This window comes from Danio rerio, chromosome 4, assembly GCF_052040795.2.
Source record: "Danio rerio strain M-AB ecotype USA chromosome 4, GRCz13ab, whole genome shotgun sequence".
NCBI classification, from domain to species: Eukaryota; Metazoa; Chordata; class Actinopteri; order Cypriniformes; family Danionidae; genus Danio; species Danio rerio.
Window position 1 is genome coordinate 50,249,431 of NC_141024.2, and position 20,229 is coordinate 50,269,659.

The 20,229-nt window shown below is 36.3% G+C and overlaps 1 protein-coding gene, 1 long non-coding RNA gene and 2 other non-coding genes across 5 annotated transcripts in view; 3 read left to right on the plus strand and 1 right to left on the minus strand.

Moving 5' to 3' along the window:
• The first annotated feature begins 691 nt into the window (after positions 1–691).
• Positions 692–7,517, plus strand: LOC141381670 (uncharacterized). Of its 2 annotated transcripts, none has more exons than XM_088650557.1 (3): positions 692–742; positions 1,643–1,824; positions 5,528–7,517. In XM_088650557.1, the coding sequence occupies exons 2-3, from the start codon at positions 1,740–1,742 to the stop codon at positions 6,574–6,576; spliced, it is 1,134 nt and encodes a 377-aa protein (XP_088506683.1). In that variant the 5' UTR covers positions 692–742; positions 1,643–1,739; the 3' UTR covers positions 6,577–7,517. The 2 variants fall into 2 exon arrangements, with proteins under 2 accessions (XP_088506683.1, XP_087105198.1); XM_087249072.2 differs by having other exon boundaries at positions 1,675–1,824.
• LOC147836790 (uncharacterized) overlaps positions 3,278–20,229 on the minus strand; it is a 49,300-nt gene continuing 32,348 nt past the window's right edge. The window contains exon 3 of the long non-coding RNA XR_015943011.1: positions 3,278–3,297. This is a non-coding gene — a long non-coding RNA (uncharacterized LOC147836790). The remainder of the gene's footprint in view (positions 3,298–20,229) is intronic.
• Positions 14,844–14,917, plus strand: trnat-ugu (transfer RNA threonine (anticodon UGU)). The gene has a single exon. It is a non-coding gene; the product is annotated as a tRNA-Thr (tRNA).
• Positions 15,106–15,179, plus strand: trnat-cgu (transfer RNA threonine (anticodon CGU)). Its single transcript has one exon. It is a non-coding gene; the product is annotated as a tRNA-Thr (tRNA).

The following is a 20,229-nucleotide window of genomic DNA, read 5'->3' on the forward strand; positions in this document are numbered from 1 at the left end:
ACAACTAAGTACTATTTTACTCACAGTAATGACCACTATTGAACAACGTGTGAGTAATAAGTGTCTTACTGAAGCTTTAATTTATTAAACAGTATAATGTCATTCCATTCTAAGTTTACATCACTAAATATAAGAAATATAGTTGTGTTACTAGTTTTAATCAGCTAATTTGTGGCTATAGTTTCTTGCTCAGACTTTTCTGATTTCTTTTTGTTAATTACTCTCATATAAGAAGAAGAGAAGTTATTTTCTTTCTGTTTATTGTTTTATTCATTTTACATTTTTATTGCTTTGTTAATTTTTAACAGGATAAAGTGTCCAAACGCAGAGAAAAACTATATATAAGTCATGACTAGTTAAAAGAACTAAAACGTGTAGTAGTAATGAATACTTTTTACATGAAGGACACCTATTTTACCTTTTTTTTCTGTAAAGTTTCAGCTCCAAACACTCATTAGATTATTTGTTATACCTTTTAGAATGTTGAGATTTCTGCTTTAAACAGTCTTGGTGGATTAAAAGTTTTTTTTAATTGTCTTAAAATGTTTAGAGTAAAGGATTTGATCAACTCCAAATACTGAATATTTGTGCGTCTGTGAGAAAGTGGAAACGAAGGAGAAATATATCAAGTCATGACTGCAACAGTAAGTGGGAAAAAAGGTTTAAAAAGACTTTTATTTTGTCGTGACGTGTGACGTCATCAGGCGGCGCCGCTTCAGCGCTGTGATTCAACTGGAGAAAGGTTTGTGTTTTTAAACGTTTACGGATATAACCCGGTTTAATTAAAGTTTCAGATTTTTTTATTCCGATGCTAAATTATGTACCTGCTTTTGACAATAATATTTAAACCCTTTATACAACGTAGTACTATTTTATTCTCAGTAGCCGAGGGCTATTGTTTGAAACCGAAAAGAGTGTAATAGGTGTTTTAAAGCATAGAGGTAAAGTTGGTTTTATATTCGCACATTCAGACTTTTTCCTTAATAATATAATTTCATAAAAGTATTATTTGCAAACTCTTTATTTGGAAAAGTAGTGAAATCATAATAGCAGCCAATGACTATCAAAGTACAACATTGTTTACAGTCAAATAAACAGTGTTAATGTTGTTTTCAAGTCATACTTGCATGCTAATTCCAATCGAAAATTCAAAGTAACATGGTAAACAATATAGAGACTTCTAAATGAACGAATGTGCGAATATAAAACCAACTTTACCTCTATTTTTAAAGCAGGGTTTCTTAAACTTTTCTGATAAGAGGTAAAGTTGGTTTTATATTCACACATTCGTTCATTTAGCAGTCTATATATTGTTTACCATGTTACTTTGAATTTTCGATTGGAATTAGCATGCAAGGATGACTTGAAAACAACATTAACACTGTTTATTTGACTGAGAACAATGTTGTACTTTGATAGTCATTTGCTGCTATTATGATTTCGCTATTTAGAGTTTGCAAATAATACTTTAATAAAATTATATCATTAAGGGGAAAGTCCGAATGTGCGAATATAAAACCAATTTTACCTCTATTTTTAAAGAAATGTTTTAACTGATTTCTTTTTGATAATTAAAAGAAACTGTTGGAGCAAGTGTTAAAGTTATTTTGTTTCTGTTCATTGTTTTATTTATTTTAAACAGGACATTTTTATTGTTTTGTTCATTTTAAACAGGACAAAGTGTCAAAATGTAGAGAAAAACTCCTGCTGAAGCGACTGATCTCCACACTGTTATAAAGATGGCGTTTATTAAAGAGGAGAGTAAAGATGTGAAGATTGAAGAAACATTCACAGTCAAACAGGAAGATCTGCAGGAACAAACAGGTTAGTTTTCACTCTCAAAGACCAACTCAGTTATTTGATCCTCATTCAGATATATTAATAATAAGAATACTAAATTAATTCATCTTGCAGCCCTGAGTGTGCTGCCTAGTTCTACTAAACGCACACGAGCACTCATTGAAAGACAGAAATCAGTTTCTTTCATTATTTGTTCTCATGTCTTTTGTCATTCATTTATGTGTTATTAGTCTCCCTTTTTCTCAACCTTCTTAACGTTGTTGCTTTTCTTGTTCTTTTGCTGTTTGTAAAGCATCCTTGGTGCTTTATAAAATAAATAAAAACAATAAATTAATAAAAGGTTTAACTAAGCTGATGATATTTGACCTACAGTATTCTCATAACAGACTTAACATTTTAGGCCTTAAAAAGTCTTAAATTTACTGAAATATTGTGCTGTATTGTGCCTTTTTTTTACTTTATTTTCCTTTGTTCATGTTTTCTACCCAATCTGGCCAAAACCAATTCAATCACCAACAATTCAACTTAATAAAACTTTCAACTTTTTATTCAAAAAGGTCTTTTTAACTCTATTTATCATAATGGTTTAATTATTTTCCTCACAATAACATTTGTTTAAATGTGCTCCATGTATTTACTGCTGTGGATATTAACCTGGACAGATTGTTGTGCATAGATTTAGTTTGTTATAGTTTTTAAAACTTTAAAAACATTTGTTCATTTTTTAGTTTTAAAAAGAAATTTTATTTTGATGGGGCAAATAAAAATCTTTTCCATCTGGGCCATTTGAAAAGTTATTTAGCCTTTAGCCCTTTATGAGTCTAAAATTTCATTCAAAATGGTCTTAAAAATATCATAAAGTCTTAAATTTAACTTTGTATAACCCGAAGAAACCCTGGTTTACAGTATGTCAAAAAATGTGGATGCCCCAATATTGAGCATGCTGAATGAAATGGACACTAAAATAATTAATTGTTATAAAATATTTTACAGTCGCAGAATATAGACCATATTCTTCATGCACCAGCAGGCGGCGCCATTGGAATCTTTTTGCTTGAGACTTTTTTTTAAAGAATTAACTTTTAGATCCTAAATATCAGTGTAATGCTGCTGAGACATGGGACAATAAGTATATTCAAGGTTTACCGCAGTTTGGAAAAGTCAAGGTTTTAAAATCGCCAACATTTCCTGCTGCACCGTTCCTACAGTATATGTAGTTTTTTTTTAAATGTTTTGTTTTTTTGGACAACAGTATCTCCTGCAGTAAAGACCAAAGAGGCTGTTTTAAATCGTAAAGAAATCTGTGATTCATTTGAATTATTTAGCCTGACATGTTTACTGCTCAAAAATATTTTAAAAGTGTCTCAGAAGAAAATATATTTTAGGATATCATACTGTCAAAATCTTATACTGGCCCATGCCTAATGCTGCTTGATGTTGCAAAGTCATATTTTCTCATTTTATTATTTTTATTTGTATGTATAGTCATGAACACACCTGTTTGCAGAGCAAGTAGCGTGACTGTTTTCTGCAGTTTATTATTTCTGGTCAAAATAATACAAAAATCCACATCGTCAAAAAATAGAAAAAGAATAATAATTATAATTAAAAAGCAAATCAAAAAGAGTAAAGGCTACATTAATATTTGCAAAGGAAAAAAGTTGTTTGAGTATATTTACAGTTGTGGTTGCTTTTTATCTTAAACGTCCTTTAAGGGTTCTTTCTGACTATTTTCGTGTATGTAATTACCTAATTAAGTTAAAAGATTTAACATCAAATAGTTCTATTTTTTTATAGAACTTTTTTTTGCAGAGTGCTGAAACAAAAAGCTGTTCGGAACTTAAAAAGCCGAACACCGTCCACATCAACTACTTTGTCTGCTTTCTTACTTGTGGAAGCTTGTTCCTCTATATCTGTATTCAGGTCGCTCATTTTGTAGCTTTCTGTGACAGAGCAGCTTGACCAACTTCTGAGCGCTGTCATCAGGCAAGTGACATCCACTCATTCTGAGCACGGAAAGTCATTTAGTGACAAATGATACAAGGTAGAAAATCTTATCTATCTATCTATATATATAGATAGATAGATAGATGGATAGATGGATATGATAAAACATATGTAAAACATATACACAAATGTATCGAAATATCGGAAATGGGTTTAAAAATCATATCACCGTTATTGAAAAAAAATCTATCGTGATATATTGATATATTATTGTCCAGCCCTATGTTAGATATAGAGAACAAGATTAATTAAATATCACTTTTAGCAAATATAGAGAGATTACATCCAGCGTAACTCGTAACATCAAAATGGAAAAACATTGATAAATTAACCCACTTCTCATTTACTAGTCTGTTATGAGCCATATCATACCTCTTGAGCCTCCGATCTCCTCCTGATTTGCAGTTTCTGTTTGTTTTTTGAAAATGTAATTGTCTTCCAATCTGAAAATGTAATTTATTTTATAGTGTGAGTTGTTATTCGATGTGATACGAAGCTGCAAGCATGTTCTTTTGGACAGAATTTTTAACTAAGGTGTAATGTTGTCCAGATACTGGAATTTCTGAATTTATTACCTTGCTATATATTGATGTTCAATAGGCTACTATTTTTGAGATAACAACAATTGTATCAAAAATGGTACAATAAATTATTTCTTAAGTAGAAAATTATTTCTTACGTTTTTTTTTTTTTTTCAGTTTTCCTCAAAATAGGTTGATGTGGGTATTGTAGCACTTTAAATGCATGTAATGCCTGTTTCATTTACACTTGAGCAAAAATTCCATATATGCCTCACAAAAGTAGCAGAACATTCCAGGAAATCCCTAATATGGATGAAGGCATCCAGCTATTGCTGTTGAATGAAAATAAGATCTGAATAAATATTAAAAGGCTTTAACTGATCATTTACACGACTGCGCCCATAAATGGTTTATGTGTACTTCCAGCCATCTTGGGTATATTTATAAGAAAGTCGATTTATAATTTAATGCTAACTGACGTAGCATGTTACAGTAGAATATAGCTATAAAACAATAAGCTAGATGCATAGATGCTAGATTATGTCAAAATAAGATGTTTCCAAATATCAGTCAGTTTGCTAAAACACAGAAAGAAACCCAGAATGGATAAAAATGACCCAACAGCACACAAGGGGAAAGGTGCACATTTCAGTCTTTATGCAGATGCTGTACAGGTATATCTCATGTTTGCGAGACAAATATTCAGCTGTTTGTTCAGCTGTTACCTCAGAACTTTTTTTTCCGATGCGTTTACTGGTCAGGCACAGAATGAACAAGTATCTCCTGTCTGCTTTACACATTTTAGAAAAACGTTTTGTTGTAATTCTGAATATATATGAATAAAAATAGGCCATTTACAGCTTTCAAATCTGTGTCTGATCAATATGACCAAAATGACTTTTATGAGAAACTTTGAAAACTGGACTGACACAGTTTCAATTTACCAGAACTTCTAAGTTAAGTGGCTTCAGCACAATTTGCATTGTAAAAGCACTAGATGAAGATGAATTGAATCTGCTTAAATGTGCACACGTTAATGGACTGAACAAAATATGATCTGATTTATTTTACATTTAATGTGCATCAAAATTACAGTGTGTGTAGCCAATGTTTCCAGTGTCTTTTCACCTTTACGCATTTGATGAGATTTTTAAGACTTAATGAAAACTGGTGTTTTTTTATTTCTTTATTCATTTCAGATCTAATTGAAGAGAATGAGGAGAGTAAAGAGGAGGAACATCATGTCAAAATTGAGGAAAAAACTCGTTTACAGACTGATGATATTTTGAAAAAAAGAGACGAAAATCGCTTCACCTGCACTCAATGTGGAAGGAGTTTGGGAAGAAAAGACAATCTTAAGATTCACATGAGGATCCACACTGGAGAGAAACCATTTACATGCACTCAGTGTGGGAAGAGTTTCAACCGATCATCATCCCTTAATCACCACATGATGATCCACGCTCGAGAGAAACCATTCACATGCACTCAGTGTGGGAAGAGTTTCAGACACTCATTATTTCTTAAACAACACATGAGGATCCACATTGGAGAGAAACCATTCACATGCACTCAGTGTGGGAAGAGTTTCAGCCAATCATCATCCCTTAATCGCCACATGAGGATCCACACTGGAGAGAAACCTTTCACATGCACTCGGTGTGGGAAAAGTTTCAGCCATTCATCAAACTTTAACCGACACATGAGGATCCACACTGGAGAGAAACCATTCACATGCACTCAGTGTGGGAAGAGTTTCAGCCAATCATCATCCCTTAATCACCACATGAGGATCCACACTGGAGAGAAACCTTTCACATGCACTCAGTGTGGGAAGAGTTTCAGCCAATCATCAAACCTTAATCTACACATGATGATTCACACTGGAGAGAAACCATTCACATGCACTCAGTGTGGGAAGAGTTTCAGTTGCTCATCTTACCTTAATCACCACATGAGGATCCATACTGGAGAGAAACTATTCTCATGCACTCAGTGTGGGAAGAGTTTCAGTCGCTCATTATCTCTTAAAGAACACATGAGGATCCACACTGGAGAGAAACCCTTCACATGCACTCAGTGTGGGAAGAGTTTCAGCCAATCATCATCCCTTAATCACCACATGTGGACCCACACTGGAGAGAAACCATTCACATGCACTCAGTGTGGGAAGAGTTTCAGCCAATCATCAAACTTTAACCGACACATGAGGATCCACACTGGAGAGAAACCATTCACTTGCACCTAAGCCACAGTTACACTGGACCTTTCTCCTAATAGACTGCCATTCATATGCACGCAAATGCGTCAGACTGTAAACGCAAGTTTGTACGTCAAGTTTTGCAGTTCACTGCGTTGCAGAGTTCAAGCTTGATGAACTCTGACCAGCGAAATCGCATTAAGCCTAGTTCACACTACAGGATTTTAAACATCAGCAGATCGCTGTGCCGTTCACACTACATGACTTGACTTTGTGTCTTTTAATCTCTGTGGTGTTCACACTACGCAACACTCTGTGAATGATCCACAAGAGGGGGGTCACACACTACATGATCTGACAACAACTCATTCCCCATCAGCTCATTCAAGCTACCAAACCTCAGCCAATGAAATTTTGAGGGAGGAGTCGTCAGAAAAAGCTGAACACTATTGGCTGCTTGTGTGCTGATTACATCACTGACAGCGTTTCAAGCTTTGGAGAAAGCATTTAAAAACATCGTCAAATCAGCTGATTTATCAGCGGATTAATCACTCATCTGCAAGGTTCCAGAGGATAGATGCACAGAGAGTTTTCAATTTTTGTAATTGTATAACTCTTTGAAATAAAACTAACAAATAACACCCTGCCGTTTTCTAACTATCAGTTTATTTCTTTCTGACATTGTAATTTTTTTTATTACAAAACAGTAAAGAACTGAGCATTTCTGCCTTAAATTACCATATTGGTTAAAGGGCACCTAGGTTACCCCTTTTTTCAGATTTAATATAAGTCTTTTGCGTCTCTAGAATGTGTATATAAAGTTTCAGATCAAAATACCCATCAGATTTTTCATTATACCTTTTACAAGATGCTGTTTTATACTGATTTCCAGCAGGGGGTGGTTTTGTCTTAGTTAAGGCTAACCTCAAGTACTGTGTGGATATCTGTTATGCTAATGTACAAAATAAACCTGATTTAACTTCCACAAACCGGGATTGAAGCGTCTTCTTTTATAATTGTTCTGACACGCGGCTGTGCTGTTGAAGTAAAGCTGAAGTAAAACGCTGTAATTAATTACACACATACTCTATTTTAAAACACTTTAAACATGTGAAACTCACTCTTAATCACATTTGATGATGATAGCTGATCCTAGCGAACAGAACAGACCTTTTATTCCCGGTTGCTCTGCGTATGTCTGCCTGGACTTGTTGACATGTACACGTGACTACCGGACATGTTAATGCGCGCAGCTGTCAATCAATTCGGTGGGCGGGGGGATCGCACACCTACGTAATGGTGCGATTGATTTGAAAACCGCTCCAATTGGCCGACCCTTTTTTTTGTAGTTAAATTGAAAAAAAAAGACTGGGTGTGTTCATATCACCCCAGTATGACGGTCTATACACTATACCAACACACAGATCTGTCCAAACTAGGGATGGGAAGATTAACCGATATGTATCGATACGCGGTTATGCGCGTGCTCGATGCGAGTGCATCGGTTGAGCAGCAGAGGATGAATGAAATTTTGGAAGCAAATCGAGATGCATCGGTTTTTGCGAGATGCATCGGTTTTTCCGAGATACAGCTTATATTTTTAATATAGAATGTATTTTTTATTTATTAACAAGTGTTGTCAACCTGTTTTTGGTGGATAATTTAATCAACCTACATAAAGTAAGCCTTAGCAACGGATTTGCGGATGTGTACACTTACACTACAATTCAGTGTATCAGGTGTGCGGATGAAGCTAGTGGTGCGCCCTCAGAAAGCGCGAGAAGCAAAACAAACATTTTATTCCCCACCGAGTTTTAAATCTAAAGTATGGCAACATTATGGATTTAAGGATGGACGACTTGACAGGACAGATGCAATTTGCAAAATGTGCCGCGCATCTATAAAATACGTACGAGTAATCTGAAATCTCACTTGAAGCGGCGCCACGGTGTTGTTGTGAAAGCATTTTCCAGTGTTTCTGCATCCCCGGCTTTCGCACTGCTTCAACTGTAGCTACCAGCTCCAAAAGTGGTGAGAAAAGCATTGCAAGTTTTTTTTTCCAATAACGGATGTTATTGCATTGTTCATCTGCAGGGCCGGAGCAAGCTGAACTGCCGCTCTAGGCAGAGGACGATCACGCCGCCCTCAACCCCAATGTGAAAACGAAAGTGACCGGTTATGAAAATGAAGTGACGTGTCGCGGACCTCTATTCTGCCGCCCTATGTGCGGATATAACTGAGGACGCGCGGGTGTCGTGGACCTCTATTCTGCCGCCCTATGCGCGGATATAACTGAGGACGCGCGGGTGTCGTGGACCTCTATTCTGCCGCCCTATGCGCGGATATAACTGGGTGTTGCGGACGCCGCCAACTCTATACTGCCGCCCTAGGCGGTTTTAAACACCTCCTCCTGTTAATTTTTATTTAATTATAATAATAATAATATTAATAATAATAATGATAAAAATAATGGGTGTCACGGTGGCACAGTGGGTAGTTTGACCACCTCACAGCAAGAAGATTGCTGGTTTGTTATATTTTTATTAGCCTGTTGTTTACAGTGACAGTGATGTTTCAAAGCAGCATAACACTGCTAGTTCACCACCTTAAGTTTTGAATATTCAGTGGCAAAATATATCTTTGTAAAACCTGTTTTCATAGTTGAAAAGTTAAATCACAATTCTTGTTGTGCAATGCTAAACCTTTATGTTGAAAGAGTGCAAATATATATATATATATATATATATATATATATATATATATATATATATATATATATATATATATTAATATATATTGCACTTATACATTCTGTTTATCTTGAAAATACTTCAATAATATGTGCTATATGTTCTAAAATTGCTCTCAACTGTAAACTGACACTCTGGCTCTGAGAGAAAAGCCAGTTTGTAAAAAAAGTCTTGGTTTTGCTTGGTTAATAAATAATCAAACTCATTCAATGGCACAGCATCTTCTTTTACATAATCTCATAAACTTAATTTAATCAGTTAGTGCTGAATTATCGCATTGTATCGTGATATGGGTGTGAATCGTATCGTGTTGCATCGCAATATGTCACAAATGTATCGCTAATATATCGGATCGTATTCTTTGTATCGAGATGCGTATCGGATCGGCATTATAGCTTAGATGCCCAACCCTAGTCCAAACAGCTTGAAAAGTAGATTTTTTACCATAGGTGCCCTTTAAAGAGCCTGTGTGGTGACCGCAAAGATTCAGCTCTGACGAGACGCCGTTTAAAGTTTTTTTTTTTTTTTTTTTTTTTTACATATAGAATATCATTGCTTAAATTATTGTAATGTTTTTTATATTTGTAGTTTGTATATATAACAAACGCTTAGCTTATTGTTCACAGTGATCGTTATAATAGGATCATGTGCATTGCATAGGATTATTCAGTATTTACATTCTTTAGTCGCAGCGCTGTTTTTATTTATAGCATTTAGTCATTAAACAATGATATTTTAAAAAAAATTATTGTAATTTTAAAAACTTAAAACTTGCAATTCTAGCCCGTGGTTGTAATATTTCAAGCTTGTTCTCAGACAAGTCTCTGGGTCACTAATACTTTGTATTTCTGGAAAATCCGGGATGGAATTCTAGTCAAAAGTGGTACTGTAGAGGAACGGCTTCCCGGCAGTTTTACACCACCTAAAAAACTAATTTATTTTTATTTAATTTATTTATTGACCCTGCTAATCCAGCGAGAATATTTTTTTCTATGGTTGCATCTGCATTTTAGTTTCTGTGATATATTCTATACAATATAGAAAGGCATATTGTATCTTTCTCAATTAATTCAATAAAGTTGTTCTTTAAACAGCTTAAGCATTGAGATTTAAACCTGTATTTTGACCCTAATAGTAAATTGTTATTATGCACATCTGAAATCAAATACATTTTTACTCCAATGAAAAATACGTGTTGAAATAGAACACAAATAGACAAATGTATTTAATATTCTACAGTTTTATTTTTTTGAGTAATTGGTTTTCACTATTTTAGCCTATAATTTAAATGTTCTCTCTGTGTTTAAGTGTACTGTGTGTATAGAAGAGTTGAATGAATTTATGCTCTTGATGAATGTGTACAGCTGTATATTTGTATAAATAAAAAATGATGACATATTGTGGTGTGTTTTGTCATATGTACAGATTAAATAATATGTATCCTTTAAAAAACTGTAATTAATAATATATATTAGTAATATGTGTTGGTTTAATGTTGAAAAGGTTGTGTAAGCATTCATTTCAACGTTAAATCATTTGGATAAATTATATGTTGAAAATCTGTGGATTCTATGATGTTCCAGTTGACCTAAAATCAACATCATTTCAACATTAGACAAACCAATTAGGTTGATTATATGTTGGAAATGTGTGGATTGTATAATGTTGTTTCGATCGACTGAAAATCAACATCGATTCAACGTTGGGTAAGTAACCAATTGTGACGATTTCAGGTTAGATTTGAATGGATTGCCTGACGTCGTTTCAACATTACCCCGATGAGCAAAACGAAGTTGAATCAACGTCGGTGATCAACGTGGATTCGATATCAAAAGAAACATTGATTTTAGGTTTTGTGAAAAAAATACATGTTGTACTCGGCCTAAAATGTACATTCTTAAATGTTATTAAGGGCAGAAATTCACACATAGATTAAGGTACATCTGAACAATGATTTACAATAATAAAATCCAAATGTCAAAAAATGGGGTTTATCGCGTTTTGCAACCAAACTCTTCATATACATACAGTTGAAGTCAGAATTATTAGCCCCCCTGAATTATTAACCCTCTGTTTATTATTTCTGAGAATATTTTTTTCAACACATTTATGAAATAATATTTTACTAGATGTTATTCAAGAAACTTCTACACAGCTTACAGTGACATGTGAAGGCTTAACTAGGTGAATAAAGTTAACTAGACGGGTAAGAGTAATTTATTAAGGCTCATAATTCTGACTACAACTAACTTGAAGTTACTTTTGTATTTGCATTTTAATTTATTTTCAAAATAGGATTTTATTTATATATATATATATATATAGTCATTTTATTTATGTAATATGCTTGCTGTGTTTACATAAGAATCCTCTGCCTTTTATACTTTAGTTTAAATTGTATTTTATATATAATTGTTTTATTTCTGTCATATGCTTGCTGTGTGTGTTTAGATGTATATTTTGTAATAAACTGCAATATATTTAAACAGTAAGGCCTTTATCTTTATTGATTGCTTGCATCATTTCAGAGAAAACAACTACAAACTGTAAATTCTAATTACTTTCATTTGTAAAATAGATTATAATAATTTGGTATTTTTTCTCAAGCAATGCAAAGTGCATTATTTATTGCATACTACATGCATCCATTTAAAAACCTGTTTAGTGATGGGAAGTTCGGATCATTTTACTGACTCGGATCTTTGAGTCTCTTTCATCGAATCTTTTTTCAAATCATTTCGTTCATTTGGTTCAATTTGCCAAAATGTTATTAAAATTTTACGAATTGCTTCCAAACACATCTACAACTAGCCCAAAAGGTTGATTGCGTAACACATAAGTGATAAATAGAATATTTAAAGAAGGAGAAAATAATACTTTAATGTTTACCTGCTCTTTTGTCATTAAAGGCATTTTTGTCACTTTGCTCAGCTCACCTCTTCATGTCTTCTAATGTCAGTGGTTCGTTCATGTTACACTGGCAGTCACATTTAATCTTAACCAATGTACACAGTCTGAGCCGATAGGAGCCATGATAATTAGTTCACCTATCAAGTCTTAAGTCGTTCGTTATTTACGTGACAGAATGACATAACCTGAGGACTCGAGAGATGAGCGGTTCCATTCTTTTTCCGGCCCTAAATGCGTATGATTGGCCCGTGATGAAGGAGTGAATCAGACCCGATAGAGCACTCGAGAGATGAACAGATCAATTCTTTTTCCAGCTCTAAACGCGTATGATTGGCCCGTGAGGAATGAGTGATTCAGACCCAATAGAGGACTCATGAGGTGAACCGATCAATTCTTTTTCTGGCTCTAAATGCGTATGATTAGCCTGTGATGAACAAGTGACTCAGACCCGATAGAGGAAAGATGAACGGATCAATTCTTTTTTTCCGGCTCTAAATGCATATGATTGGTTTCTGCCTTTCTGCGATGAACGACTCGAAATGTGATGAAGACTTGAAATAACTATACCACTTGCACAAATGTGTGCACGCGTGAATTAACAAATCACTTCCTGAGAGGACTCGTAGTTCCCGAGTCATATTCCATGGGGTCCGTTCTTTGTACCTCGCTTAAATGATCTAAGATGATTTGGCAGATCCTGAATCTTTTAATCTTGATAGCTGATCTCTCACTAATTTGGTTCTTTAAAGAGGTTCGCGAATTAGATTAGAATGTCTGGATAAACTGATCTGAGATCGCTGCTTGTGTTGTGAAGGACAGATCTATCGATCATATAACAGATCATCAGATCAGATCTATCGATCCTTGAAATCATCAGCAATGTCGTTTGAGAGCCTCTTTATGCATGTGCAAAGTAACTGAGTAGAAAGCATAGTACATTTTGCTTCCCCCCCACCCCCTACTGTCTTAGATGAAACTGCGTTTGGAAGAATCATATCCATATCCAATCATATTTTCTTTTAGTGTTAAGTAGGGATGTAACGGTATCAGAATTTCACGGTACGGTATTACCTCGGTATGAATGTCACGGTACGGTATTTATTGAATCATTTACAGGAAAAAACAAAACTTATGAAAATACTCCAAAAAAGTGCCAAAAGTGTCAATGACATACAAATTAGCCATCTATCTGTAAGCTTTGAAACAGGAACTTCAATTTTAATAACAAAAAAATATTAAACCATGTAAAAAAATAAAGTTTAAATTTAGTAGTGTTGAAAAATCACATTCAACATTTAATCACTCACTCACTTAGACAGAGATGGGTTTAAAGGAAAATTATCATATAAATATAATCTGGTAAAAGCTGGTATCTCTGGGCATTTACAATGTCCCCTGCAACAGAAAAAAACCCTCTCATTTGGGACTGAGGTTTCTAGGACAAGAGAGATATGACTTGGCCCAGGTTGACAGCAGTGGGTAACGTTGTGCATTGTCTTTCCCCCACTTGAGAGCACAAACCATGAGTGAGATAGAGATCTCATGTCTGCATCAATCTGAACAGTGTGCTGTGTTTCTGCAGTCCCCATGACTGATTATTAGTCGTATTCCCCAACTTGCAGGCACGTGCACACACAGTGCTCAACCTGTGCAGTGCACATGCCCTTTTTAGTCTTTGATAGAATGTTCCCTTCCAAAATGATCAAAAGTGCCCCCGCGACGCGACATACCCTCCGTCCCCGCTTTACAGTACGCGTGCGACAACACAGCTGATAAGAACTCGCGCGACAACACCACTATTCAGGACGCGCGCGGCGACAACACAGCTGATAAGAACTCGCGCGACAACACCACTATTCAGGACGCGCGCGGCGACAACACAGCTGATAAGAACTCGCGCGACAACACCACTATTCAGGAAGCGCGCGGCGACAACACCCGCTTTAGAGTTTTACAGCTCTTTTTGATCCCCGCTTCTAGCAGCACACTCCATTTCCGCATTACTGGATCTGTAGCGACAACAGACCGCAAGGGATTATGGCCAAGCCTGGGCTTATGGGAATTGTAGTTTTCCGGTACCTCCCGTTCGCTTCATTCGCCTGAGCAAATTTTCTCAGAAGACCTATAGTTTTACCGAGTCATGCGACTACGGTAATATCGAAAAAAATTAATATTGCGGTATGACGGTATTTACAATACCGTTACATCCCTAGTGTTAAGACTAAGTTGGCCAGAGCAGCTGTCTTGGGAACAGCAGGTCCTAGGTTCAAATCCAAACTGCACCTTTCCCTCAGATTATGGGAGAGTGGCTTTCTGATCTGAAACTCTTTCAATGGCCGATAGCATATGTTTGTCCTGATTTCCATTTTCCGAGCTGACTCTGGGTTTGGATGTAATGAATCTGAAGGTTCCAAAAAACACCTAACACATGATTTAGGGTAGATTAAATAAAAATAAATTCATGCACTTTTTGCTTTGATCTTGAACAGAGGCCAGGTTACCGGTCAGGTTTGAGACATGATCATCCAGACTCAAAAAGACTGCATCCGTCTTTTCAGCATTTTCTGCATCCTGACATGCTGGTTTTTGTTGTGTATCATTTTTTCTTCTTCAATTTTTGTTATCCGGCAAATGTCTCTTACTGTGAATTTTTGTGGTGCTGTGGCTTAGCTGGTCAAAGCGCCTGTCTTGTAAACAGGAGATCCTGGGCTCAAATCCCAGCAGCGCCTTAGACCAGGTGGTGTGTGTGTGCCTGTTTTATAGAGCTTACCGGAATGAATTATAAAATTGTATAGCTTTGAGGCGTAATGAATAGTGCGACAAATATAGTTAAACAACCTCTTTGCTTGCCATTTTAAGACTTGCTGTCTTTTTTTAGTCTCTGTGTGCAAAAACGTCTTGCCTCCTCTTCATCGTTGGCACTGTGGCTTAGTTGGTCAAAGTGCCTGTCTCGTAAACAGGAGATCCTGGGTTCAAATCCCAGCAGTGCCTAATCTACAGGTGCCAGAGTTGCTTTTTGTTAAGAGTAACAAGTGTTTACGCAGCGGGATGTTTAGCAGTCGGTTTCTTAACAAAACTCAAATCCTTAAAAACGCTGCTCGTTCAAGAGGGCTTTGGACGATGGCTTTATATAGCATAGTGTGGTAATGCCTAACCAATTGGACTTTAATATTTCAAGTCCAGATATTCACACATGCAGTGCTACTTTTTTTTTTCTTTTTACGAATTAAACAATTAGCCCCTGTCAAGGTCGTTTGGCGCTGTGGCTTAGTTGGTCAAAGCGCCAGTCTAGTAAACAGGAGATTTCACATGGCCACCATTTTATAGAATGAAAGCTAGGCTGTGGTGGGAAAAACTATGGAAGTATAGGAGCAGCATTGTAAACATTGCAACAACGTGCTGTGGATTACAAACATCCAGCTGTTGCCACGATTTCAAAATGCAGATAGTGTAAACATCACTTTAATATCATTTAGTTCAGTTTAATTCCAACAATTAATAACAGATTAGGCATCAAACAAAATTACAATCTCTTTAAGAGTAATATGCTTAAGTGGCCTCCTAGAATTTAGTTCATGGCACCAGGTAAACACAGTGGGGACGGGGACTGAGATTAAGATGTACACCCAGGTTCATAATGTTGCTGTGTGACTCCATACAATACTTCTGTTTTTTTTTCCAACGTAGCTTCGATTTCACTTTTAAAATGGCAGCCTCTTGAAATCAGTCTACAGAGGGGGCTGGTAGCCTAAGTAGCACTGAAAGGGAGACAAGCCCATAGATAAGATAGGAAGGGAGAACTCATGGTTAATCTGGAACTTCAAGATGAGGGTTCCCTGCATGCGACGCAATGCAGGACCCTCTCCAGCCACAGATTAGCTTGCACGGCCTGGCCATTGGTCTGTGGGTGGTACTCGTGAGAAAGGCTAGGAGTCGCCCTCAGTTGTCAGCACAATTCTGCCCAAAACTTAGACACAAAATGGGGACCCCTGTCTAAAACCATGTCAACTAGGAGGCCATAAATACGAAAGACGTGGTCCAAAAAAATGGCTGCTTTCTTCCTCGATAAAGGTAATTTGTGGAGGGGAATAAAGTGAGCTGCCTTCAAGAATCTGCCCACTACAGTGAGAACTACTGTGTTGCCACTGGATGGGGTAACCCAGTGACAAGCCAACAAAAACTGACCAGTTTTTGAGATTCACCAGAACCATTATCTGCTTTTCCACTATCGTGCCAAAAGTGAGCAAGCCAGGGCCAGTCGCGATTCCACTGTCACTTCCAGGGCCTGATCGGGCCAAAGCTGGGCTTCCTAAGGGCGAAATATAGATTATAGCCTATTTTATTACTTGTTCTTATGTCCTGAAACACTTAACACTTTCCTTTCCTTGTTTTTAAATAAATTGTTCTTAAACTTAATATTTACTGATTTTCACAGGTTGTCAACTCATTTTGCACAAGCACCAGACCATGGAGTGAGAACCACTGCTCTGCGGTACTCAAAATAGCAAACTATCATACTCAAAATTAATTGCCTTCCTAAAGTTATTTCTCTGCTTCAGTATATCCCTGTAAATAATTCTTTACAATATTTAAAACAGTTTGATAATTTAATCAATTTATTTTTCTGGAACAATAACCCCTTCAGTCTGAGACATCTCGCGCACTGGTCCATCCCTCCGGAGAAGATCCATCTTGGTTTAAGGATAAAAAAGCCATCCTGCTTCCTCTTCCACAACTACAATCCCTATCCATCCATTTTTTTTGTTCATTTTATTTTGTAAATGTGTCTTTTTAGGCTTATCTCAACAATATAATAACTTTTACTGACAGAATTGTAGATGCAGGCTAGGACGGTCTCGGTCATTTGCAGATAATGTTGTCCTATTGGCTTCACAGGACATGGACCTTCAGCATGCAGAGGGACAATTTGCTGCTGAGTGTGACAAGGAAAGAAAAGAAACAACACCTCTCAGGAGCTTGACTAGAAAAAGGAGGCCATCTCCAGTTTGGAGGAGAGTCCTTACCCCACATGGAGTTCAAGTATTTGTGTTTTTCACTAGGAATGGAATGTGAGATTAAAAGATGGATCAGTGCAGCGGCCGCAGTAATGCAGTTGATGTGATTGTCAATTGTAGTGAAGGAACGAAGACGAAAGGCAGTGTTCTCAATTTACCGCTCAATCTAGGTTCCTACTCTTACCTATGATCATGACTGAAAGGACAATATCTCAGATACAACTAGAAACATTTTACAAAGTGTTATGACCTGCTCATATAAGTCGTTACATAAAAGAGAGATGAACCAACAAAATAGCCTGAATGCAAAATATTTATTATAAAATGTAACTTATAAAGTGTTGCCCCCTTGAACAATGAATAGGACAGTCATTTGATTTTCTGTAGATTTATTTGCTCCGGTCTTTTTTTCTGTGACGATTCGGGACTGAACAACAACAATTCATTTACAAGAACGGTTCACTTACAGACTGAATCACTTATCTGACTCTTCTTCTCTTATGAACACACAATGTCTCTTTTCTCACAGCGCCCTCATTGGTGCATGCATGCATCCCTGTACGCTGCTCTCTCCAACTTATTCAGATTTATATATAAACCACAAATAAAATAAAGGCATTAAAAATAAAATTAAACATTTATAATCCTTTTGAGGCCATTACAAAAGCAATCAATCAAAGCAACCAAAAAATGTCGAGGAATATTAATGAAGATAAAGAACTTAGGATCTAATCACAACAACACTTTAATTACAAGATAGAAGTAATGCAAAAGAAAACCATAAGGTTAAAGAGTCAATAAGATGGCAGGTCTTGACATGAGGACTCCTTAGTAGCCACAGTGTCCTGGGGTAGCTTGCACAACAACTTTTATTTTCCCCTGTGAGGAGTAATGCAGGCACCTAGACATAGAGGTAAAGTTGGTTTTATATTCACACATTTGTTCATTTATAGGTCTCTATGTTGTTTACCTTGTTACTTTGAATATTCAATCATAATTAGAATGCAAGTGTGACTTCTAAACAACATTAACACTGTTTATTTGACTGTGAACAATGTTGTACTTTGATAGTCATTGGCTGATAATATGATGTCGCTATTTAGAGTTTGCAAATAATACTTTTATGAAATTATATTATTAAGGGGAAAGTCTGAATGTGCGAATATAAAACCAACTTTACCTCTATAATTTAGACTCCAATCTAGAGTCTTGGGAACATCACAGTGTATTAATAATGTAAAAATATGTTCCCAAATCATAAAATATTTAACAAGTTTTTATTTTACTCAAAATAGTAAATATAGTAAACTAGAAAGAATCTTGAACCCAAAAGTAAAGAATCTTTACTAATAAAAGCTGCAACACATGAAGTTTCATAAACTAATTTCGAGAGGAGCACGTGATATGATTTAGCACAACTGGCCACTCATCTGTAATCAGTATTAATCCAATCAGATTACTCCAACTGCCCCATACAACGCAAGCCACAACTCCAACTAAACTCAAGACGCCGGCAATCCAAGCCACTGCAATGAAGCCGAACTCTCACTGATCTAATAGGGGTCCACTTTCGATAACAGACATGCCTCGCTAGATAACAACACTCCAACAAAGACTAAACATTTCATAAAGGTTTTGAAAGACGAGACCAGCATGAATGGAATGATTTCAACAAAGAACTCACATCTCAGCCTCCTGGCTGTCAACAAATCCATAACATTCAGACAGCTGAAGTAGTTCAAATGCAAATTACAAGGCAATCTAATCCACAAACATTAGTCTACAACATATCCAAACGTTGATAAACATTTATGGAAGGGTGCACTGTTATCACCCAAACCTGCCGCTGGAGAGCGTGGAGCCAGTCTTTCAGGCATAAACACCGTAGCTATTTTGGTCTACAAAATGGCCGCCAACCTTTTGCACTCTGAACTCTGACTGGTACTCCAAGGAGCCAATAGCTGAAAGGTGAAGTACCACCATCCAATGAGCTTTCCAAACCTGTGATGGTCCCGCCTTCTCTTTTGACAGTTTCATGAATCGACTGAGTGCAAAGACTTTAGCTGCGTCCCAAATGGCACACTATGCACTCATGCACTATGTACTTATGCACTTACACACTCAACAGGATAGTATATGTATGTAGTGTCGTCCCAAATGGCACATTAATGTTTTTTTACTAAGCGGAAACTCAAACCGTTTCCCTGATGACGTTTGACGGTTGCCAAATCAGTGAAATAAATGACCAAAACTATCAAATAAAACCTGCCGTGAGTATAACCGCTTTCACCATCGGGAGGCGCTATAATCACTCTCGTAGGAGAATTTTGCTTTCACCATCCAAAATAAAGTTATCCAACATGTGCGTCCGATAGCTCCGCCCCTTCCGCTACGCAAGCAAACCTGCGGTCGTTGACTGCGTGAAGTGTCCATCATTCCACACTTCATTTTAGCGGCTGAATGAGTGCATCATCCGGGTAATTAAAGTGCACTTATTATTTTTAGTGTTTTCAGTGTGAATGCACTACTTACACTATTTATACTACAAAATGGCGTAGAATAGTGCATAAGTAAGCGATTTGGGACGCAGCTTTTGTGAATGAATCGGGCCAGATACACTCAAGATTTTTCAATCATGTTAAGATTCCATATGTGATGTTATTGATCATGGATTTAGTAAAAGCTAATGTTAAACTTTACATTCACACAGTTCCTACAAAGTGGTAACATTATTTTTCAAGTTTGATGTTGGCAGTTGATATATTTACATTTAAATAAAAAATAAAATAAAATGAAAAGAGTATTACCCAGCTACTGAAATACATATAACACATTAAGCATTGAAGCTCTTTTATAACATGTCAATCGTGACTCGTATATCAATACACACGAGTGTCATAGAAAAGTTTATAATGGGAAGTCAGTGAGATGTGAAAAGGCAAAGAAGCAATTTCCTGCTTCACTGGTACAAACCGGAGGAGGATATTTCAATGAGAGTCAATGGAGTAACTTTTCATACATTGACT

Bases quoted from the DNA above. Each gene is read 5' to 3' on its own strand.
- LOC141381670 (XM_088650557.1), top strand. From the start codon at position 1,740: ATGGCGTTTATTAAAGAGGAGAGTAAAGATGTGAAGATTGAAGAAACA. The intron at 1,825-5,527 runs GTTAGTTTTCAC...TATTCATTTCAG, and splicing joins AGATCTGCAGGAACAAACAG to ATCTAATTGAAGAGAATGAG.